Genomic DNA, 24,108 nt, shown 5'->3' with positions numbered 1-24,108 from the left:
TTGCAGCCATCCCACCAGCGATTGGCCCAATGGCGCTCGGTCTGGCAGGCCATCTCCTCTCTACTTCCTGCCGCCAGAGGCCCCGGGTTCACTTCCGGCGTGCCTACGCCTCCTCTTGCGCGCTCCTGTTAATGGCGGGCGGTAGCCGCTGAGGGGGTTGCAGATAACCGCTTCCCGCACTGGGAAAGTCTCCCCTGCCTCCCACTTTCTGCTCGCCGCCAGCGCCGGAGCTCGCCAGCATGTCTGTGGTACCGCCCAATCGCTCGCAGACCGGCTGGCCACGGGGGGTCACTCAGTTCGGCAACAAGTACATCCAGCAGACCAAGCCCCTCACCCTGGAGCGCACCATCAATCTGTAAGTGCGGGGCGGCCTTGGCGGGCATTTCTCTCGTGAGCGCTCCTGCAGACTCTCCCGCGCGTCCCCGGCTTTTCGGCGTGCTTCACGCCTCCGCACCTCCTCGCCTCCAACTCCCGCTGGCTGATGCGCGCTTTCCTCGCTCCCTCAGGCCCCTTTCTCATCCTCCTGCCTCCGGGAGTTAGAGTCTTTTTCTGAAAGGAAGGCTTGTTCCCATCCTATGTATTCGGTCATAATGGGGAAAAACGGAGTTTGCTTTTAACTCATCCTTTCCCCACCTCTCCAGAGGTAACCAACTTCAAAATGTGTGTGTGTGTGTGTTTTATCCTTCCAGTGAAATGTTTATGCTTTGGCATCACGTATATGGTATTGCTTTGTGATTGTTGATGTGATACGAATGGTATAACCTAGTATCATTTTTGCACATTTCACTCTGACAGTAAGCTTTCGAGATCCAGCTGTAATGCCTAGGTCTAGTTTTTTTCCTTTTAATTGCTACTTAAATATTTCAGTTTATGAATACAACACACGTTATTCATGTGCTCAGGGCTGTCTGCCCTGCCCCATGCCTTATGCCTTCGCGTCGTCTGATGATGTCTCAACGCCGGTATCCCAGGCACCCCAAGTAGGCCCCTCCGTGGGAGTAAGGATGCTGCTATGGTTGGGCTTTCAGACTGGAGGGAACTAGAATGTTTGTACCAGAAAACCCATTGTGGGCTGTGTTTTATTTTCAACACCTTTCCGTTTCGGCACTTGAAACCATTGCATTTCAAGGTCACTCTCAGCGGCAGACTTGCTGTAGCAGGTAATTGACGTTTGAGGTGTCTGAAGAAATTGTCAGTAATGCTTTTGAAAATCGTGTCTGAGGATTTGTTTTCGAGGCAACGTGGTGCCTCTATTTTCCTGATGGAGGAAAGTGGCCAGTTTATGCCACTCTGTGTACAAGTGCAAGGATTTGGTGGTATTGATGTTTTCGTAAGGCAGTTTAGGTGTTTCTCTTGTTTTATATTAAAATAAATGGACGTTCTCTCTCCGTCCCCCAACCGAAAGTGATTTGAAGTTGAAAAGATGGTTAACATTGTTTTATTTTGTAAAATGTGTTGGCTTGGAAATTTAGATGATGGAAATGCTGGGTTTATAAAATCTGGAATTAGTCGATAGTTGTGTGTATAAAAGTCCTCAGGAGTGGCGGCTCACAACTGTAATCCCAGCACCTTGGGAGGCCGAGGTGGGAGGATCACTTGAGGTCGGGAGTTGTAGACAAGTCTGGGCAACATAGGCTGTCTCTACAAATTTTTTTTTAAAAATTAAGAAAAAAATCCATCAAATGGTAAAGGCAAATGTTATCCTTTTTAAAAGTATGAAAGCACAGCTTCTGGGTTACTTTCAGTGGTGATTAGAGCTAAAACCCACAGTCTTTTCTTGTTTTGTCTTGATTACTGAATTAATTTGCATCAAGCCATTATGTAGAATTAACTTGGCAAAATAGTTAGCTTTCAGCAAGATATTTTAATCTTCGCTCTATTAAAATTATGGGTTGATTTACAGTACATTTCTTCTCCTATATAAATATTCACAAATAATCATTGTGTTGTGAACTTAAGTTCACCTGAGTTAATATTAAGTTGAAAACAGATGCCCTCTCCCCAGTATATTTTCTTTCAGGAAATATTGCATGAGTGCCTACTTTGTGCCAGGCGCTGTGCACAATACTGGATATACAGTGGTGAGGAAGTAGGGTGTAGCCCCTGCTTTATGAAGCTCACAGTATGATGAGAACAATGTGTGTGTCTGGGCTGGCACTCTGATTTCACAGGTGAAAATTCTGACATTTCATCTTGATATCTCTTTACTGACATATTGGAGCTGGCTCTTGCAACAGAGATGTGTAATAGGTATCCTTAATTCTTTCTAACTCAGGTTGTGAGAATTAAATGTTAATATATGTAAAGCGTTTAAAAAAATTGCCTGGCACATCGTGCTGTGTAGCATATCTGCTGCTGCTATGGATAATAGTGTTAGATTTAGCATTGGGTCTACTGGGGGGCGTTCTTTAAGTCTTTAAAGCATCCTTGAAATGGTATATTTTAATTATTTTATAGCTTTTTTATATGCCTAGAACTTGGCTTCTGGAATTAAAGTAATTTTTAAAGTTTTGGCAACCTTGATTTGTTCCCCTTTCAAGAATGGCTGAGTGTAGTAGATGCAATAATGTTGACTATTAATGTCAAGGGCTTTTGGTAGAATAGATACCATGGGTGGGCAAGTGTGGCCTAAATTCTTACTCAAAGGCTTCTTGCTGTTAGGCTTTAATTAAGGGCATACAACATATAAGTATGGAATTTTTAAGTATCTTTAAAGAAAAATTTGATCCTTATTAGGCAAGATGGAAACTGTCTTGAACAGTTTGAGCTATATTTTAAATTCTTGGTAAAGGGGTGGGTAGAAGATTCAGATGAGGAGAAGGAAACAATAAGGAGACTGAATAGAATAAATGCCCAAGGCTAGTAAATAGGTTTAGAGGACAAAAAGAGAAAGTAGAAGAGTTGCTGTGAAAAGGAAAGGCTGTGGTGCAAGAAAAATCTGAGGATAGTTGACTGAGAGAAATAGAAAATAACTGGAGGGATGTTGATGAAAAGTGCTGGCTTAGTTTTAGAAAAAAGAGATTAGCCATTAGCACCCATAATTAAAACTTTCTGATTAGATTAGTAGTCAGAGGAATGCAGGGGGACATTAATTATTAGCCAAATTGGTCTTGTTGGAATAGCAGCCATGGTCTAAAACCAGAGGATTACTAATGTTCAGATAACCATTTCTCTAAGCATTTAAGAATAGTGTTATCTACACTTGAAAGTTAAAGTATGGAGGAGCAGCTTTATCTCATGGAAGCTCTGGCTTTAAGAGTCCAGAGAACAAGATTCCAATCTCTGCTCTCTCATTAACTTTAGTTATGTAACTGTACAAATCCTGTGTCTCTGAGTACAACATATGCACTTTTTTTTTGTACTGTGGTTTCTTTATGCTAATGTCTGTCATGGTAAATTACATTCTTCAGTTCTCATGTTAGATGTTTGTCTTCGGATCACAGGTACCCTCTTACCAATTATACTTTTGGTACAAAAGAGCCCCTCTATGAGAAGGACAGCTCTGTGGCAGCCAGATTTCAGCGCATGAGGGAAGAATTTGATAAAATTGGAATGAGGAGGACTGTAGAAGGGGTTCTGATTGTACATGAGCACCGGCTACCCCATGTGTTACTGCTACAGCTGGGAACAACTTTCTTCAAACTGTAAGTAGTGTTGGAAATTAACAGGAAGACAGTTTTTAGTAGGATTGCTGTTTATGCAGCTGTGGACTACAATTTTAGCCCTCGGTCATTTATTTCAACAAACACTGCTGTTAATGATGTCTTTAGAAAGAGAAAATCACGAGTAATTTTTCTCCATTGTGGTACTCATTTATTTTCCTAACTAGTAATCTGCGTGTTTCTATACGTTGTCAATGTTAGTGATTGAGCTTGGTAGAAACCCTGTGGAATAGTTGAGTTCAGGATCAATGTTAGATGTCATTATAGCATCACCAAGAACAATTGATATTTCTTTCTTGGTATGATTTGCGTTTCCTTTTCTTAAGATGACTTAGGTTTTTGTGGATAACAGTTTATTTTTTTGTCATTTAAGCTCCTGCATCTCTCAAACATTTGATCCACAACTATTTGACTAGATTATACCAAAAAGAAAGGTCTCCAATACTTACATGGCGCTCTTGAAAAAGTGTCCCATTGTTTAGGCCTAAAGAATGTGATCTGTTCCTCTCTGGGCATTTCTATACTCCATTATCATCAGATACCTTTCAGAGACGAGATTGGGATGGACTGGTGGTTAGCAATTTTGTTTATGTTTGTGCTATGTTATATATTCTGTTGGTTTAAAACTAGGGTTTATGTGATGGGTACATATGGACATAAAGTTGGAAAAACTGAACACTGTATACTCCAAAGGTGGAGACGGGGAGGGAGAGGCAAGGGTTGAAATACTTCCTATTAGATGTTATGTTCACTGTTTCGGTGATGGGTTCACTAGAAGCCTAAACCTTACCATTACACAATATACCTATGTAACAAACTTGTACATGTACCCTTTGAATCGACAATAAAATAAAAATAAATATATACAAAGAGAAAAAAAACCTAGGGTTTGTATACTGTTAGTCTGGGGAATTGACATGAATTCAAGTATATTCTCCCCCTTCACTTTGATACTTGTTTTGATTGCCTTATTGCACTGAAATATGTTACTTAGTGACTTGATAGACATAACATTTATTGTGTTCTTTGTTATCTCCAAATTGCATTAAGTCGAAAGCTGAAATTCTTAACTTTTATACAGACCTGGTGGTGAACTTAACCCAGGAGAAGATGAAGTTGAAGGACTAAAACGCTTAATGACAGAGGTATTTTTCTGTTTAACCTAACTTTGAATACCATCAATTTAATAGTTAATTTGGCTTTTAATGTCTTGTAAAAAGGGTGTTTATTTTGGAATATTTAGTTTTCAATAAATACAACTTAAACCCCAGAATGTTAGTACAATGTTGATTTTTTTTTACAAGCTGAACTTACACTTATTTCAATTTTTAAAATGTTAAACTGTGTCACAGCAATGATAAAAACTGACATTTAAGTATTACTATGCTAGACACTGTTCTAAGTGCTTTACATGTGCTAATTCCTTTAATCACCACCACAACTCTAGGAAGCAGATATTATTAAGTTTAAATTTCTTCTTGTTATATAGCTAGTGTGTTGTAGAGCTAGAGGTTTGAATGCAGGTAGTTTTGTTCAAGAGTAGGCCTCTATGGAATTTTGAAAAGAGAAAGATGCCTGTGTTTTCACTTTTTTCACATATTTTTTAGACTTTGCCCAAATTATTCTACTTTTAAAAAATCATTGTAATGCCTGCATGTAAAGACTTGGGGCCAAATGCATAGATACTGAGGATTTTGAGACTGTAAGTTGTTTTCAATATTAGTTTTCTTCTTTAACATGCAATTGCCGCCTGCCCCCTTTACAAAACTCATACATTCTCTGTGCAAAAGGCTTGGCAAACACAGAAAAGCAAAGGAGAAACAAAACTAAAGTCACCTGTAATTCTCCTACTTTTGACCTATTGGTTTGTCTTTCTAGTATTTCTAAAAATGTATTATAACTCTTAAACATTTTATTGTGCTTGGACTTCCATTTATATAATGTCTGGTACAAAGATATAAGTGCAGTAGGATTGAGGGAGTGCAAAATGAGAGAATCACAAAAGCAAAATTTTTAGAAACTGGAAAACAGATGGGCAAATTATAACTAACTTGGCAGAAACCTTAGTCCAACAGATAGGCAGGCAGAATCCAACATTGCAGAGTACCAGAATGAGGAACTGAAGGTGCTAGGTACTTACGAAAGTGGGGGCATGCATGGGCTGAAAACTGGACTGGTTCAAAGTATATATGAAGTATATTTATACAGGTTGAGTATTCCCTATCTGAGAGCTTGGGACCAGAAGTGTTTAGCTACTATTTGATAGCACAATAGGGTGACTATAGTCAGTAATCACTTAATTGTAAATTTTAAAATAACTAAAAGAGTATAATTGGATTGTTTGTAACACAAAGGATAAATGCTTGAGGGGGTGGATACCCCGTTCTCCATGATGTGAATATTATGCATTGCATGCCCCTATCAAAACATCTTGTGTACCCCATACATGTATACATCTACTATGTACTCAAAAAAATTTTTTAAAAAGTGATTAGGATTTGGGATTTTTTTCAGGTTTTGGAATATTTGTATTATGCTTACCAGTTAAGCATCCCTTACACAAAACTTGAAATGCTCCAATGAACATTTCCTTTTTTTTTTTTTTTTTTTTTCTTGAGACGAAGTCTCTCTCTTGTCACCCAGGCTGGAGTGCAATGGTGCAATCTCGGCTCACTGTAACCTCCACCTCCCAGGTTTAAGCGATTTTCCTGTCTCACCCTCCTCGGTAGATGGAATTACAGGCACCTGCCGCCATGCCTGGCTAATTTTTGTAGTTTTAGTAGAGGCGGGGTTTCACCATGTTGGCCAGGCTGGTCTGGAACTCCTGACCTCAGGTGGTCCGCCTTCCTTGGCCTTCCAAAGTGCTGGGATTACAGGCGTGCACCACCGCGCCCAGCCTGAGCATTTCCTTTGAACATCATTTCAGTGCTCAAAAAGTCTGAGATTTTGGAGTTTCAGATTAGGATGTTCAACCTGTGTATCTAGATTGTCTTCCCCACTCTGTAATTAGGCAAAGACTGGCTGATGATTGATTCTCTGTAGTAATTGAATCAGAGAACAACTAGCAATGAAAAAAGTTTAGGGAATGGGGAAGAATAAGCAAGAGTTCCCATTCTGAATAGTCAGACTCTTGGACTTCTATTAGGCTGACAGAATGTTAACAATTAGGCTTATTTTTTAAAAATTTTTTTGAGACAGAGTTTTGCTCTTGTCGCCTAGGCTGGGGTGCAGTGGTGTGATATCCAATGTGAGCAATAGTTGCTCACAGCAACCTCTGCCTCCTGGGTTCAAGCGATTCTCCTGCCTCAGCCTCCAGAGTAGCTGGGATTACAGGTGCCCACTACCATGCCCAGCTAATTTTTGTATTTTTAGTAGAGATGGGGTTTCACCGTGTTGGCCTGGCTGGTCTCGAACTCCTGACCTCAGGTGATCTACCTGCTTTGGCCTCCCAAAGTGCTGGGATTACAGATGTGAGTCACCGTGCGCGGTCTAGGCTTATTTATTTTTTTTAGAGACGGTCTCACTCTGTTCCTCAGGCTGGAGGACGGTGGTGTGATCATAGCTCACTGTAACTTCAAACTCCTGGGCTCAAGCAATCTTCCTGCCTCAGCTTCCTGAGTAGCTAGGACTGCAGGTGTGTGCCACGATGCCTGGCTAATTAAAAAAAATTTTTTTATAGAGATGAGATCTTGTTATGTTGCCCAGGCTGGTTGCAAACTCCTGGCCTGAAGCAGTCCTCCCATCTCAGCCTCCCAAAGCATTGGGATTACATGCATGAGCCACCAGGCCCAGCCAACAATTAGATTTATATATCCCAGGCTGAGGGTTGGAAATCTTGTTTCTGGAAAAAGTGACCAGTCCGAGAAAAACTTCAGATACTGCCATTTTGGAGCTGTCTTAATCTGTTTAATGTTGCTATAACAGAATACCTGAGGCTAGGTAATTTATAAAGAAAAAGATTTATTTGGCTCACCAGTTGCGGTGGCAAGATTGGGCAGCTGGCGAGGGCTTCATGCTGCTTCCACTCATGGCAGAAAGCAAAATGGGAGTGGGCATGTGCAAAGAGATGACATGGCAAGGGAGGAAGCAAGAGTGAATCCGGGAAGCCACACTCGTGAACAACCCGTTTCCAGGGAACTAATCCATTCCTGATGGCGGAAGGGTATTAAAACTATTAATGAAGGATCCACCCCCATGACTTAAACACCTTCCACTAGGCCCTGCCTGCCAACACTGTCACATTGGGGATCAGATTTCAACATGAGTTTGGGGGCAGGGAGACAAACCATATCCAAAACAAAGCAAGAATTTTCTATAGAAATAATGTAGTCCTGGACCAGGCACAGTGGCTCACATCTGTAATCCCAGCACTTTGGGAGGCCGAGGCAGGTAGATCACGAGGTCAGGAGGTTGAGACAGCCTGACCAACATGGTGAAACCCGGTCTCTACTAAAACAAAAAAATTTAGCCGGGCGTGGTGGCAGGCGCCTGTAATCCCAGCTACTCAGGAGGCTGAGGCAGAAGAATCAGTTGAACCCAGGAGGTGGAGGTTGCAGTGAGCCGAGATCGCGCCACTGCACGGCAGCCTGGGCAACAGAGTAAGACTTCGTCTACAAAAAAAAAAGAAAAAAAATTGTAGTCCTGTCACTCATGCACACAGAGGTGACAGTTAAGCCTCTTGTTGCTTCTACCTTGTGAGTACACAACCAAATATCACCAGGCTTTTGGAGAAAACTTCTTAACAAGAAAGATCAAAAGAAGCAAAAGGACCTTAACAGAAGCAGAAAATTCAACCATTGACAAAACTGTGATTAATATTCTTGGTTAATTAAGAGGAGATTTTGCACCTGTGAAACAGTGCTGTTAAAAAGGCATTTTAGCCCAGAAAAACCTCATAGATATTTAAAAAAATGTTGGAAGAAATAAAAAATTCAGTAAAAAGAGTTTCATGCTACCAGAAAATAGAATGAAAAGATGATAGAACATAGGTAAGAAAAGATAAAATTAGTGGGTCATTCTAGAAGGACCAATATAAACTATAGATAAATAGAACAGAGTAAAAGGAAGAATTAGTAAAGCATAATTGGAGAAAATTTCTCAAATCTCAAAGAGCATGAGTTTTTAGATTGAAAAGGCCTACTGGCCTTGCCTCTATAGTGAATGTTTAAAGATCCATGCAAAAGCATGTCATCATGAAATTTTAGATCCTACAAACAAATAAAAACAAAAAGATCCTAAAAGCTTCCAAAGTGGGAGGTGGAGGATTGGTAAGTAAAGAGGTTAAATGCAAAACATCAAAATAAGAAATTGCATTAAACTACCCAGAAATAATTCTGGAAGCTAAAGGATGGTGGAGTGTTGTCTTTGTGATTTTGAGAGACTATGATCTCTGTCCCAGAATTTTCTAATCAAACTATAAATCAAATGTGTGGTAAAAGTTATTTCTGGACATGCAGAATTTCAAAAAGTTTCATCTCTTTTACCTTGTCTCAGGAAGCTACTAGAGGGTGTTCACCCCCAAACTGGAATAAAATAAGAAGATAGAGAATTTAGAAATACTAAGATCTAACAACATAGGAGAGAGACCAAGAGAAACCCTAGGACTCCAGCTGGGAAGCAGGGTTGAGACTATCAAGTACAGATTACAGCAGGATGATAGAAAAACGTGTCTTAGGCTGGGTGTGGTGGCTCATGCCTGCAATTTCAGCACTTAGGGAGGCCAAGATGGGCAGATCACTTGAGCCCAGGAGTTTGAGACCAGCCTTGGCAACATGGCGAAAAATTAGCCTGGTGCGGTGGCTTGCACCTGTAGTCCCAGCTACTCGAGAGGCTGGGGGACAGGGGAGGCTGAGGTGAGAGAAGCACTTGAGCCCGTGAGGTGGAGGTTGCAGTGAGTGGAGATCGCACCACTGCACTCCATCCTGAGTGACAGAGTGAGATCTTGTCTTGAAAAAAACAAAAACATGTCTTAGAGAAGGTGAAATTAATAGAATAACTGACAATTGATATTTGAATTGAGAAGAAATTTAAATTCTCGTGGAGAATGTGGGAAATGAATTTAGTGATAGCAAAAGAAATGAAAGTTATTAACTAAAGAACAGGATGATTGAACAAGTAAGGAGATATGGTTGCTCTGTTGTGACTGATCTACCTGATCATGCTAACTTAAATATTGAATATTGACTTAACCAAATATTGTTAATGGGAGATGCTGGAAGAAAAAGTATAACTAGGTCATGTGATTTTAATATCTAAATTCTCATTCATAGTAGAGGGTTATAGGCTTTTTAAAACGTTTTTAAAATGAAAATCTGAAGGCCGGGCGCGGTGGCTCAAGCCTGTAATCCCAGCACTTTGGGAGGCCGAGACGGGCGGATCATGAGGTCAGGAGATCAAGACCATCCTGGCTAATACGGTGAAACCCCGTCTCTACTAAAAAATACAAAAAAAAAACTAGCCGGGCGACGAGGCGGGCGCCTGTAGTCCCAGCTACTCGGGAGGCTGAGACAGGAGAATGGCGTGAACCCGGGAGGCGGAGCTTGCAGTGAGCTGAGAGCCGGCCACTGCACTCCAGCCTGGGCGGCAGAGCAAGACTCCGTCTCAAAAAAAAAAAAAAAAAAAAAAAAAAAAAAAAAAAAAAAAAAAAAAAAATAAAATGAAAATCTGGGCACGGTGGCTCACGCCTGTAATCCCAGCACTTTGGGAGGCTGAGGTTGGTGGATCACGAGGTCAAGAGATGAGACTATCCTGGCCAACATGGTGAAACCCCATCTCTACTAAAAATACAAAAAAGCCGGGTGTGGTGGCGGGTACCTGTGGTCCCAGCTACTCAGGAGGCTGAGGCAGGAGAGTCGCTTGGACCCAGGAGGCGGAGGTTGCAGTGAGCCGAGATTGTGCCACTGCACTCCAGCCTGGGTAACAGAGTGAGACTCTGTCTCAAAAAAATAAAATGAAAATGAAAAATCAAGAAACCGTCATAAAAGAATATTTTGGCTGGGCCTGGTGGCTCACACCTGTAATCCCAGTGCTTTGTGGGGCTGAGGCCAGAAGATTGCTTGAGGCCAGGAGTTATAGTGAGCCATGATTGCGTCACTGCGCTCCAGCCTGAGTGACAGAGCAAGACCCTATCTCTTAGAAAAATGTGGTTTTGAGACCTGGCACAGTGGCTCATGCCTGTAAGCCCAGCACTCTGGGAGACTGAGGCGGGCGGATCATCTGAGATCAGGAGTTTGAGACCAGCCTGAACAACAGGGTGAAACCCTGTCTCTACTAAAAAGACAAAAAATTAGCTGGGCATGGTAGTGTGTGCCTGGAATCCCAGCTACTCACGAGGCTGAGGCAGGAGAATCACTAGAACCTGGGTGGCGGAGGTTGCAGTGAGCCGGGATTGTGCCATTGCACTCCAGCCTGGGCAACGAGCAAAACTTCGTCTCAAAAAAAAAAAAAAAGTTTTGAAAAATAATGACTTTACATTGAAGAAACCTGATAAACAGTACCTCAGCCAGGTGATCGAGGTTGGCATTAGTGATAAGCCACATTGATGCAGCGTGTACCCTTGATATGATGGTGATGAGAATGGCCCTTTTACCTCTGTATTTTTCTTACCAAGAGCTCATAACCTCAGTTAATTGAGGGATGTTTTACAAAATACTTGACCAGTATTCCTCAAAACTATCAAGATGATCAAAAACAAGGAAAGTATGAAAATCTGTCACAATGTAGAGGAACCTCGGAAGAAATGAAGATTAAGTGTAATATGGTATCTTAGATGGGATCCTGGGACTGATAAATGAAAAAGGACATTAGGTTAAAGATTATGGATATCTGAATAATATATGGACTTCAATTAATAACCTTGTCTTGGTATTGGTTGATTAGTTTGACAAATGTGCCTTACTAATGTGAGATGTTAACAACAGGAGAAACTGGGTGTGGGGTATATGGGAAGTCTCTGCTCAAGTTTTGCAAGTTTTCTGTAAATCTAAAACTACCCTAACATAAACCGTTTATTTAAGACCAAGAAGAATGCTTTAAAAATAGAAGCAAACAGGGGAAAAACAACGAAGAGTTGAAAGTTACAGCCAGTGGGAATGGGTGAAGCAGGACAGAGAACTGCAGTTTCTCACCATGAACATTGTGGAACTGTTTTTGGCCACTTAAAATATGTAGAGTATGACTTTGATTAAAATAAGTTTAATGTTCTGCTATACAAATTAATACAAATGAAAGTTGAATTTTGAATACAGTTTTTATGTTAATACTAGCTTGCCAATTTTGAACTAATATTGTATGTCTTGGGCAGAGTGACATCTATAATAACAAATTATAGAGATGAAATCTGTATGGAAGGTGTATTATCCCTTTGTCTCTATTAGGAGCACTGCTAAGAATTTTCTGTTCACTGAAGAAGGGGATTTGTGAGTACATATATTTAGTTGTTCACTGGCTATCTTATTTCTTTTTGACAGATACTGGGTCGTCAGGATGGAGTTTTGCAAGACTGGGTCATTGACGACTGCATTGGTAACTGGTGGAGACCAAATTTTGAACCTCCTCAGGTTAGTGTTCAGTTACATTTGCTAGGCATTTTGGAAGCAGAAAGCTCGTTTAATTCTAGCCACTTTAAAAAAGAATAAAGTAGAATTTGACTTGAAATTTTCTTCTCTTCCCTCCTTAATTTAAATTACAAAATTAAGCCAAGCACTTCTTATTTTAAAGGAAAATGTAAAACAAATACAAGGCCGGGCGAGGTGGCTCATGCCTGTAATCCCAGCACTTTTCAAGGCCGAGGCGGGTGGATCACCTGTTGAGATCAGGAGTTTGAGACCAGCCTGGCCAACATGGCGAAACCTCATCTCTACTGAAAAATATAAAAATGAGCTGGGTTTGGTGGTACAAACCTGTAATCCCAGCTACTCAGGAGGCTGAGGCAGGAGAATTGCTTGAACCTGGGAGGCAGAAGTTACAGTGAACCGAGATCGTGTCACTGCACTCCAGCCTGGACAACAGAGTGAGACTCCTTCTCAAAGTAAATAAATAAATAGAACAAATACAAAAGAAGAGAGAATGGTAAAAGTGAATGACTTGCCCTACCCGTTATCTGCCTTTAACAGTTAGCACATCATAGCCCCTTGTTCCACGGCACCATTCTCCTGCCCTCATCTTGGATTATTTTGAAGTTTCAATTGTAAATATTTCATTGTGAATCATAAAAGATAAGGATCTCTTTAAAAACAACCGTAGTTCTGTCATTATCATACTAAAACAATTCCATATTATTGTCAAATATATAGTCACTGTTCACATATCCTGATTATTTCAATTTTCTTTTTATAATTTGTTTGGATTAGGATAGTCTCTGAAGTCTCTTTTACACAGTTGGCACCTTTTTTTCCCTTGTATTTTATTTGTTGATGAAAACAGGCTAATGTTTCCATTCTGATTGCATTCCCCTGTTGTTGTTGAATATGTAGTTATTTCCCCTGTGTGCCATGCAAATTGATAGTTAGATCAAGAAATTGTATTCAGGCTCGGTTAATTTGGGGAGGGGTAACAAGGCTTGTCATAGGCGATATAATATCTATTGCTGCATAACAAATTACCTCAAAATTTAGCAGCCTTTCGGCCTCTGGGAGTTGCTTAGGGTGGTTCTGGCTTAGGCTCTCTCATGAAGTTACAGTCAAGTTGTCAGTTGGGACTGCATCATAAGGCAGAACTGGGGTTAAAGTATCTGATCTCGAGTGTGTTAGCAGACTTCTTGGTTTCATCTGGGCTGTTAGACTAAAGCTTTGCTTCAGGTGTTGCTGGCTGTTGTCTCCAGGTCTCCCTCAGTTCCTTGCCATGAGAACATCTCTAAAAGGACAACTCTCAGGCAGCTGGCTTCCCCCAGGCTGTGTGATCCAAGAGATAGTGAGAGACAGAGTGCTAGAGGAGTGCCCAAGTAGGAACCCTCAGTCTGTGATAACCTAATCTTGGCAGTGGCATACCATCACTTCTGCAGTATGTTGTTGGTCACACAAGCCAACCCTGGTACACTGTAGGAGGGACTACACAAAGCAGTGAATACCAGGAAACAGGAGTCATTGGGGGTCATCTTAAGGCAGTCTACCACAAGTGGTATAGTGTACTTCCATCAGGAATTTAAAAATATTTGGTTGTCTCTTTTTGCAATGTTAGCAGCTCATTGATGATCATTTCCTGGTCTATGAATACATAAGGGTTGTGATCCTCATGTAAAAAGAAACTTACGTACTACTGAAGTATGTGGTTTGTGTAGAAAAAAATATATATGCTGCTTTTCCTTTACTTAACATTTTTCAGAAGAATGATTTAATTCCTTACCATCATCTAAAGACTTGACTTTACTCAAAAGAGAGGATAAGACCAAGACTTGGGTACAGGCAGTTTGAGAGGTGATTCCAGGAAGCAGCAGAATACAGGGAGAGTGAGACCAGAAGCAGCAGAAGTAAGACAGGCATGTTACTGATCTTTTTACACCTGTGGGCAACTGGGTTTGTTCTGTTAAGGACTGGGAACAATGTGGAATGTACCTCATAATTGTCTGTCAGAAAGATAGATGGCTAGGGACTCCTATCCTCCGTTGGATAATGAACTCCCTTGCACTTCCATGTTGAGTCTGATTGCTTATTGAGACAGTGGCAGCACACAGGGAACTCCCTGATACCTTTCAAACATAGCTGCCCTGAAATTGGAGGTAGTGTAATGGGGGCACACACACACACAAAAACATGTTTCAGTGACCTTCAAAGTGTCAGTATGACCTTTTGGATTTAAATAATTTGAAATATTTTAATACACGATAATGAGTGATAATGTTACTGATGCTCAAATATTCCTGTTTTTGCTAATGGTGGAACTTCTTAAAGTTGAATCCTGAATTCTTTAGGCAAATTAAAAAGCCCTATGACTTTATAGCTCTTTTACATGACAAGATGTTTCAGGTCAAGTGTTGCACAAAATATCAACCAAGCAAAAGATTGTTCTTTTCTCTTGCTTCTGACTCCCTTGTATGGCAGAGGGACAGGAAGATAGGGGCTGTGGAAGCTGATGCTGGTGTTCACTAAGAATTGCCAGGAACACATCTTGGCTTTAAGGAAGAACAATTTCATATGGAAACAGTGAAGTTACTTGTTCAAAGATACATAGTACAATTATTCTAAACTTTTTTTGGCTTTCTGAACATTCCTTGATCTAATTGGAAAATGCTTAGTAGTGACCCCAGTCATTTTCCAGATAACTTTTCTGAATATCCTCACTCATCTCCCCTACCACTGTCCTAGGACAGTTCCCTTCATTCACTAAAGCCTAGAGTTTGCCCTGGTGGTATTTGATATAAGGTAAGTGTATTGATTTATTTAGGAAGCCTAGAGTATTAGTTAGATGTCAGTGGAAAAGGAGCCTATCATCTCCCTATCTCAAGTCTTTTTGTATAAACTACAGTCGACTTAAACATTAAGACCAGAGAAGAAAGGCTTAAAAAAAATAGGAACACGTAGCCTTGAGAGCAGAGGAAATTTGGGGAAATGCTACTCATTTTGTTTGGTCATGGTTTGGGAACTTTTGTTGTATGTGATCCACAGATCTCTTAGCTTGTGCTGTTCAAGCCACTTCTCACTTCTCTGTGACTGTTATTGTATCTGGTTTTCATGACAGTTTAAGGAACCTCCAAAGCCTGGGACAATTGCCTCAATTCATTGTACCCTAGGGATGGCTCTGGTATATAATTATTCTAACTGGAATACTGGTTAGGTGCCAATGAGTAACATAGTGGAAAATAGCATAGGCTTTTATAATTAGATAAGAGTTGAATAGATACAGTTAAATCTTGGCTTCACAACTTGGCTGAGTAATCTTGGGAAAGATACTTAGCCTCTCTTAGCATGTGTTTCTATGTAAATTGAGGATGATGCTAATACCTCCTTTTGGCAGCTTCTGCTTTTATCTCACTTTCCCCTTTTATCTGTTTTCAGCAATTTTAAATTCCCCCGGTCAAATACAACTCCAACAGCAAAAGTAGATTTCTCAATGTATTGTGGAGAGATTTATACAAGAATTGTATAACCCTTAGACTTTTTTTTTTTGTTCTCTGTGTCAGAATTTTTCCTTCCCGGGTAGCAACTTCCCTCTCTAATTCTCTTCATCTCTTTAAATTCTCTTAAATTTCATCGAGTAAAATGGCTTTGGCTTTGCCCATCTGGCAAAACTTCATTTGGACTGCTCTTCTGGTATTCCTGAAGCATGCACCCTGGGATACGGGGAGGTTTGAGGTTGGGGCTGGGAGGTGGAGCAAGAAGCATCTTGTCAAATGCCTCACAGGCTATATTTGAATTTTTAATGTAGTAAACAGGTCTACATCAGGATTCTAGACTGTTTAACTTACTGATACATATATATATGTGTATATATGATTATTATTATTATTATTTTTTGAGACAGAGTCTCGCTCTGTTGCCCAGGCTGGAGTGCAGTGGCACAGTCTCAGCTCACTGCAAGCTCTGCCTCCTGGGTTCATGCCATTCTCCTGCCTTAACCTCACGAGTAGCTGGGACTACAGGTGCCCGTCACCATGCCTGGCTAATTTTTTGTATTTTTAGTAGAGATGGGGTTTCACCGTGTTAGCCAGGATGGTCTCGATCTCCTGACCTCATGATCTGCCTGCCTCGGCCTCTCAAAGTGCTGGGATTACAGGCATGAGCCACAGTGCCCAGCCTATATATATATTAAAAAAAAAAAAAAAAACAGCTTTTAGGCCAGGCATGATGGCTCACACCTATAATCCCAGCACTTGGGGAGGCCGAGGCAGGCGGATCACCTGAGGTCGGGAGTTCAAGATGAGCCTGGAGAAACCCTGCCTCTACTAATAATACAAAATTAGCCGGGCGTGGTGGCGCATGCCTGTAATCTCAGCTACTCAGGAGGCTGAGGCAGGAGAATCACTTGAACCCGGGAGGCGGAGGTTGCAGTGAGCCGAGATTGTGCCATTGCACTCCAGCCTGGGCAATGAGAGCGAAACTCCATCTTAAAAAACAAACAAACAAAAGCCTTGATTAAAGATACTAATTAAATCAGACTTCATTATGTTGTAAGTATCTGAAGCTATAAATTCTGTGACTACATATTTTATCTTGAATGGTTGACTGGTTTACTGCTTGTTATTTTATATGCATTAAAGCATTTATTTACTAGTGTATCTGTTAGATAAGTCCTGGTAAAGAGAACAGAAAGTAGTATGCTTCTAACAGTTTATACTATACTGGGGAGTAAGCATGTAAAGAAATGAAGCCATGGAATACATGTTAAAGTTGTATTCATTTGTAATTTCAGTATCCATATATTCCTGCACATATTACAAAGCCTAAGGAACATAAGAAGTTGTTTCTGGTTCAGCTTCAAGAAAAAGGTAAGTTATTTTGTTTTCGAAGGTAACCATCTAAAAACTTCTGTACAGTAATTTTAAGGATACCTCTATTTGTGTTTTCTCAAAGTTCCTTGAATTTTGGGTTTTATTGTAAAACTAAAAATACATACCATGCTTTTAGTTTAAAATCTGTGACTACGAAATGTACCTTAAAAGACACAACCAAAATGTATTAATGAGAATTATCTTTTTTCTTAAACTTTTTGTTAAATGTAAAATTGGTAATTAATTTAAAAATGAAATGGAAGCAGTGATTATATAAGAACTTATAATAATGAATTCTGTCTTATTTTAGCCTTGTTTGCAGTCCCTAAAAATTACAAGCTGGTAGCTGCACCATTGTTTGAATTGTATGACAATGCACCAGGATATGGACCCATCATTTCTAGTCTCCCTCAGCTGTTGAGCAGGTATAGAAAGTTGAACATTTTTTGGTTCATCCATATTAACTGTAAAATTTAAAATATTCTGAGCCACTTGAGAAGGTATGGTTCATGAATTTTGGTCTTTAAGGAAACTAAGAAAGTAGTCTCCTAGGTCATGTGCAAGCCATAGATTAATTGTGACTAATACCATTCCCAGACTATTAAGTTTCGGCATGACATTCTGGTATTTGTGCAAATGCTCTTCCCTAATTCTGATGTTCTCAAGAGTTATGGTTGATGTCTTTATTCAAAGAAGAGATGGTTAAATAGCAGTCAACAGTGTGTAAATATGAGTGGAGTTGTCTGTATAAAAATGTGGCAGATTGGCTGGATGCAGTGGCTCATGCCTGTAATCCCAGCACTTTTGGATGCTGAGGCGGGTGTGTCACCAGGTTGGGAGTTCACGACCAGCCTGGCCAAGATGGTGAAACCTCATCTCTACTAAAAATACAAAAATTAGCCAGGCGTGGTGGCCGGCGCCTGTAATCCCAGCTACTCAGGCTGAGGCAGAGAATTGCTTGAACCCAGGAGGCAGAGGTTGCAGTGAACCGAGATCGCGCTACTGCACTCCAGCCTGAGTGACAGAGCGAGACTCCACCTAAAAAAAAAAAAAAGGTGGCAAATTGAATATCTTGGTGTAATATATTCTCTTTCCTTTTTTGAAACTTACTATATTTTGGCCCACATTGAGGCTTGTGGGATTAGGTCCTGAACTTTTATGTGGGGTTTGAATCTTTAGGCAGTTAGAGTGATAAGAAATGCAATTTTTTATTTTTTTTATTTTTATTTTTTGAGACGGAGTCTCACTCTGTCGCCCAGACTGGAGTGCAGTGGCGTGATCTCGGCTCACTGCAAGCTCCGCCTCCCGGGTTCACGCCATTCTCCTGGCTCAGTCTCCCGAGTAGCTGGGACTACAGGCGCCGCCAGCAAGCCCGGCTAATTTTTTTTTGTATTTTAGTAGAGACGGGGTTTCACCATGTTAGCCAGGATGGTCTTGATCTCCTGACCTCATGATCTGCCCGTCTCAGCCTCCCAAAGTGCTGGGATTACAGGCGTGAGCCACCGCGCCCGACCAAAATGCAGTTTTTTAAAAACTGACTTGTACTGGTTGAGGTCTCTATTAGAGCCAGCCATCAATAGGAATTGCAGAATAACATGGTGGTTATGAATGTAGATTCTACAGTCAGTGTTTGGATTTGAATCCCAATCTCAATACTTGCTGGCAGTGTGACCTTGGAAAAAACTATTTTACCTATTTGACTGTTTCTTCATCTGTAAATGGGGATAGTAGTCTGTACTTCAGAGGATTGTGAGGACCAAGTGAAATAATGCATATAAAATGCTTACAACAGTGCCAGTAATCTGGTATGTACTTAATAAATGTTAGTGAAATTGGCCTTTTGTGAAAGCTTATTGAGTATGAAATTGCTCTTTCTACTTCGTCACTAATCAGACTTTATCTTTTGTCACTCCACTTGGGCCTCCTGATAGGTTACAAGTTGAAATGCATATGGGGGAAAAAGAGTCATATTATTTATTCAAACAGCTACTTGCCAAGTGCAGGAACTGTGCTGAGTAGTCAAGAGTATAAGGACATGTAGAAACTTTTCTTGCATTAAGGAACTTATTAGTGGATAATTAATCAAATTTATAGTCTTAATTTTTTTATTATAAGTATTCAGCAACAGTGTTTTTAATGCATAAGATGTGACCAGTGAGAGAAAATTGGTGTAGAAAATGCCAAACATGGTAAAAAGGCATTTGAAGGGGAAAAAAAGAAAATGCCAGACATGTTAAGAGAGGGTAGAAACATCCAGATAAATTTCTTTATCTTACGTGGAAAGTAGTATGTACTGTCTTTAATAAAGGTATTGTTCTTTTTAAAATTCAGGTTCAATTTTATATACAACTGAATTCCTGCGCAGTGGAGAAGTAAAAGAAGCCGCTTGTCTCTGTGAGCACAGCTATATACAGTGTAGAATAAATGTGGTAGAAAAGTTTTTTTGGTTTTATCTCTTTTGCGATCCCTAAATTGCCACCTACTTTCTTTTGTTTGAATAGTAAAATTAATATGAAGAACTAGATAGTGGTGTAAACAAATGTGATAATGTTTATTTACTTTTGGTTCTACTCATACTTTTTGTACAACATTAAAGAAAATTGACTTTTTTAAAATTTTAATTTCTCATTAAACTTCTAAAATTCTTGTAGGTGAGGATCATTTTTCCCTCCACTTTAGGATGGTGAATGTTACAACACAGTTACAGGTTTAGGTCAGTCAAGTTTATTGAACCCTTGCTTTGATACCATTCTTGGGCACATACTCCAAGACTGTATTAGATTTTTATGATGAAGAGCTTCCATTACTTTTGAAAACTGTGTTTGTCTGAATGAGTCCAAGGTGCAACTCCTAAATGAATTGTGTTGCAGAGAACTCCCAATATAATTCACTGATCAGTACATTTTATAACCATCCAGGCCTTGGTTTGCAAGCAACAGACCTTAAACGTATAGGAAACTATTAAAATGGTCTTGATCAGCAATCATAGGGATTGGTATAAGAAGAGACTCATTTAGAGCTCAGAGTTTTCTTCACATAATGGGGGTATTAATTATTTGTGCTGTTGCAAAATTATGTGTCTTATTCTTAATGCCATGGTAAAAATAGTGATCTGTGAAGGAAATTTCTAAAATTGGACGTATTAGGTTTTGAACTCTGAGATTGCACAAATATTCAATTAACTTGAAGTTATATACATATAGAAGAAAATTTGGTTTTAGCAAATGACGGAGCCTTCGAAAATATTTTTGGAATAATGTGAATCAACCAAAAACTGGGGGCAAGGCAGAGGACAGGTTTTGTCCGGTTAAGAGAAAAATATGAAATTTTAAAAACTTTAAAAAGTACTGACAAATTCAGATCAAATTTGAGGGAATAAAAAATATTAGAGCAAAGGAATTTGCTGGATGTGTCGTTATTTAATGATCAAAGTGTAGTGTGTATGCCTTATTATAGACTTGACTGTAGGCTTAATGTAAAAAGGAATCTTGCCAGATGTAGCTACTTAAGGAAAAAAGGGTTTTTAATAGGAATGAACTTTTGATTAGTATGGTACCAGTCACAGGGCTATTTTGCTGAATATTGGGTGATGACAAAGGTATATGATGCTTGAGAAAATCAGGCCAAGTGTAGCTGAGCAGTTGTATTAATAAACACTCAAGTGTTTTTAGTTGGGGTCATGTCAAACCCTCACATGGTAGTTAAGTAGTGAGTAACTGTGCATGTCCTTAGTGGTATGTGAGCACCAGTCTCCATGACCAAAAATGCCCCCGATTTCCTTTGAAAAAGCCACTAGTTCTGTGAATTGTCCTTTTCCCTCCTGCCCCTAACAGTCCTACCCCTCTAGCCTACATTAGCATATTTCTCATGTAATGTATTTTGCTGGTAAGCTCATCCATTAGCTGCATCCTTCAGCTATTCCTTTAGATCGGGGAGCAAGACCTTTAGATTGGAGGAAGTGGATATGAAGATAGATTGATTCAGCTTACCTTCCATGATTGCTTCTGAGGGAAAAGCTACAGTGGCCAAATTTCAGATGTTCACTTTTGCAGTTTGGGGAGGATGAGAGAGGTAGACTTTTTGTTGTGTGTTTTATAAAGTGCTCTCAGTAAGGAGTGTTTGAGTTGAAGAGTCATCTGATTTGAGGCCACTCATGTTCTTTGTAACTTTGACAAATTCTTCACTTCCCACTTCTTCCCAATATACAGGAAGTACATGAGCCAGTCATCTGTACACTAAGGCCTAGTTGAGAAAAACCTTTGATTCAGGATGGCTGGGTTACTAACCTTGGAATGTAAGAGATCTGGTTTTGAATGTAAAATTCATAACACACAAATGGAAGTCTTAAAAACTTTTTGCTCTGGTCAGTTACAGGTGGATCCCAATAATTTGTTTTTGGTTTTCTGATGGAAATAATAGAACTAGGGGAAATCAAATCTGGTTGGTAGATGTCTACAGTATTAGAAGAGGGTATAAGGGCACTGTTTAACACTAAGTTCTTTTGATACGTAAGTTCTAATATTTCCCTGTGCATTCCAGATCTACATACTAAATGCTGAATCAATTTGAAATGGGCTCTTGATTAATAGACCCATATTTTTTAGTGGCTCCTATGTTGTACATTTGTCTAAAATGAAAGTTCTCATTTGCGTTCTAAAACTACAATATATGTCATCTTATTTTCCCTGAGTAATCCAAGTATAGTGCAGATTCTATGTAAAACTACTAAATGACACTGGAATATGTTGAGTAGATTGGGGGAAAAAACTATAAAGTTTTACATGATTGTTTGTAGTTACCTTTAGGATGGACTTACCCCTTTGGAGAAGAGTGAAATTTGTTTTTTCACCGTGTGATGGAAGACCATTGTGATTTTTTTAAAAAGTATATAATACTTAAAATGGCATAATAATTCTGCACTTGAATGTGTACTGTTAACAGCACATTTGGAAGATTTTTAAACTTTTTATTGTCTTATAACTAGCATTCACTTATTATTTTGGATATTTAAGGGTTCCATTAAGTTAACATTGTATTTGGACGAAGTGTAACCAAATTAGCCAGTCTGTTTTCTTCCATGTTTAATTAGAAGTGAGAGGTAGAAGTACTTCAAATTCAACAGGCCAGCAAGCAATCGGCTTAAAATTCCCTTCCTTAAATGTTGTGCTCTTATGCTCTCAGCTTTTTAATGACTTTATTTTTACAGTACTTGTTCAGTCACTTGAGATGAAATGCTTGGGGTAGCTTTTCCATCCTCAAACTTAATGTTTTTACTTGTTCATAGTGTTTAGAACAGTATGTGCCAATCACTGAGACTGCTTCAGAGTTTGCAATTTTGTAAGTTTCATTGCCAAAGAAGGCTTAGTGGTTGTTGACTGTAGTGTAAGTCAACTTTCTGTAGCATAAGATTTGATTTTCCCATACTTACCCCACTTGTTATACATCATTGACTATTTGGGTTAAACTGGACTCATTTCAAGCAGTTTGCTTTTGTTGTTCAAATCGTGATGAGAAACTTAATACTGTAATTTGATTTGAGCCATAAAACACATTTTAATATTAGCTTGTATTATATTTATTAAGCTTGTTTTTGTGGGAAAAAACTTACTAAAACCTAGGTAAGTCTAGATTAGGCCAGTTTAGGTGTATTTTGTATTTTAGTAATGGATCATATCGTAAAAATAGAGATAAGTTGGGAAGATATATTGATTATGCTGTTCTGTTGAGGGAAAGGTCACGTATTTAGAAATTTAAACTTTTGGTTATTGTGTTCACATCATAGTATACAAGCATCATTTATAGTTTGGCTTTGAGAACTTCTGGTATTACGTTTATGGAAAATGTATAAAAGAAACAAGTTTTGGTTATATTTTTATATTTGTAAAGTAAAAGTTTGGTTAAAGTGATCACTGTTCTTTTTTTTATTTTATTGTCATTTCAATAAAAAATATTTGAAAGAGAATGACTCTGTGATTGTTTTGGGATAGTCCTGTATGTGTGGCTGCTGACCCTACTGTGCTAGTAGAAATCTTGCATGGTTCTTCATTGTGAGTGGCCAAAGGCCTTTAGGTAAGAGACAGCTTAGCATAATAGCAAGGCCCTGATGGCCTGGGTCATTGATGTTGCCTTCGCCTTGTGCCCCACACACTCCCCCCCATCCCATTGTGTGTTAGCAGTGTTTTTAGCAGACTTAGTTTCCTGCGGTGTGAAAGGGTCACTAGATTTGGAACATGAAGGCCAGAAGTTAGAAGTTGCTACACAGTTGTGTTGTTAACTATGTGTAGTCCATATCATTGGGGACTGAAGCCGTTTCATCATCTGCAAAGAGAGGGTTGACTCCTTTAGTTATTTTCTCAAACTTGCCTGGAATTCTTAATGTTCTATGACACACACTATGCCTGCTGCATATGTAATACTGTGTAATTCAATGTCATGTTAAATAGAAAGTTTACCCAAAATATGGGAATATATGTGTGTCTGATAAAACTATAGCCCTTTCAGCCTTTATATCTGAACAGAAGTTTGAATGAAACCTGATAGAAAGTAATTGAAAGGTTTTTCTGAAAACTTTACTACTTGTGTATTTTATAGCAGGCACCAGAGGTCTATGAAAAATAAATATGAAAGACAAGCTACAAATAGAAATGTATCCATTAATTTAGTTTTTCCTCTAAAAACTTGAAGAGTTGGTTATTTTTCTCTCTGCTAGATTTAGCTTGGAACATATTGGTCCAGCTGATGAAACACTAGCATGCCATGGGAATACATTTAAAGCTACTGGATTAGATAGTGAAGTTCAGCTTCTAGGATTCTGAGAATCTTAAGCAACAACAAAGCCACTCAACCAGTCTCACATGATGGTGAATGAGGTCATGAATATGAAAGGACTTCAGATATTTTAAAAATGAAAATAGCATTGTATCTAGGTATGAATCTTAGTCCACACAAACTGATTTGTCTGAAATAATTATTTTATTCCCTTTAAATCAAACCAAGTCAGAACCACCATCCCACAAAGACGGC

At 39.4% G+C, this 24,108-nt stretch overlaps 1 protein-coding gene across 1 annotated transcript; it reads left to right on the top strand.

The window, feature by feature from the left end:
* The first annotated feature begins 66 nt into the window (after positions 1–66).
* NUDT21 (nudix hydrolase 21) lies at positions 67–23,047 on the top strand. Its single transcript, XM_010365435.2, has 7 exons — positions 67–355; positions 3,444–3,644; positions 4,744–4,807; positions 12,131–12,220; positions 17,007–17,082; positions 17,396–17,510; positions 19,417–23,047. The coding sequence occupies exons 1-7, from the start codon at positions 240–242 to the stop codon at positions 19,436–19,438; spliced, it is 684 nt and encodes a 227-aa protein (XP_010363737.1). The 5' UTR covers positions 67–239; the 3' UTR covers positions 19,439–23,047.
* Positions 23,048–24,108: the final 1,061 nt, after the last annotated feature.

This window comes from Rhinopithecus roxellana, chromosome 20, assembly GCF_007565055.1.
Source record: "Rhinopithecus roxellana isolate Shanxi Qingling chromosome 20, ASM756505v1, whole genome shotgun sequence".
Classification (NCBI taxonomy): Eukaryota; Metazoa; Chordata; class Mammalia; order Primates; family Cercopithecidae; genus Rhinopithecus; species Rhinopithecus roxellana.
This window is presented reverse-complemented; position numbering and strand designations above follow the sequence as displayed.

Coding starts and splice junctions, on each gene's coding strand:
- NUDT21 (XM_010365435.2), top strand. CDS start 240: ATGTCTGTGGTACCGCCCAATCGCTCGCAGACCGGCTGGCCACGGGGG. Junction 356..3,443: donor CTGGAGCGCACCATCAATCT/GTAAGTGCGGGG, acceptor TTCGGATCACAG/GTACCCTCTTACCAATTATA. Junction 4,808..12,130: donor TAAAACGCTTAATGACAGAG/GTATTTTTCTGT, acceptor TCTTTTTGACAG/ATACTGGGTCGTCAGGATGG.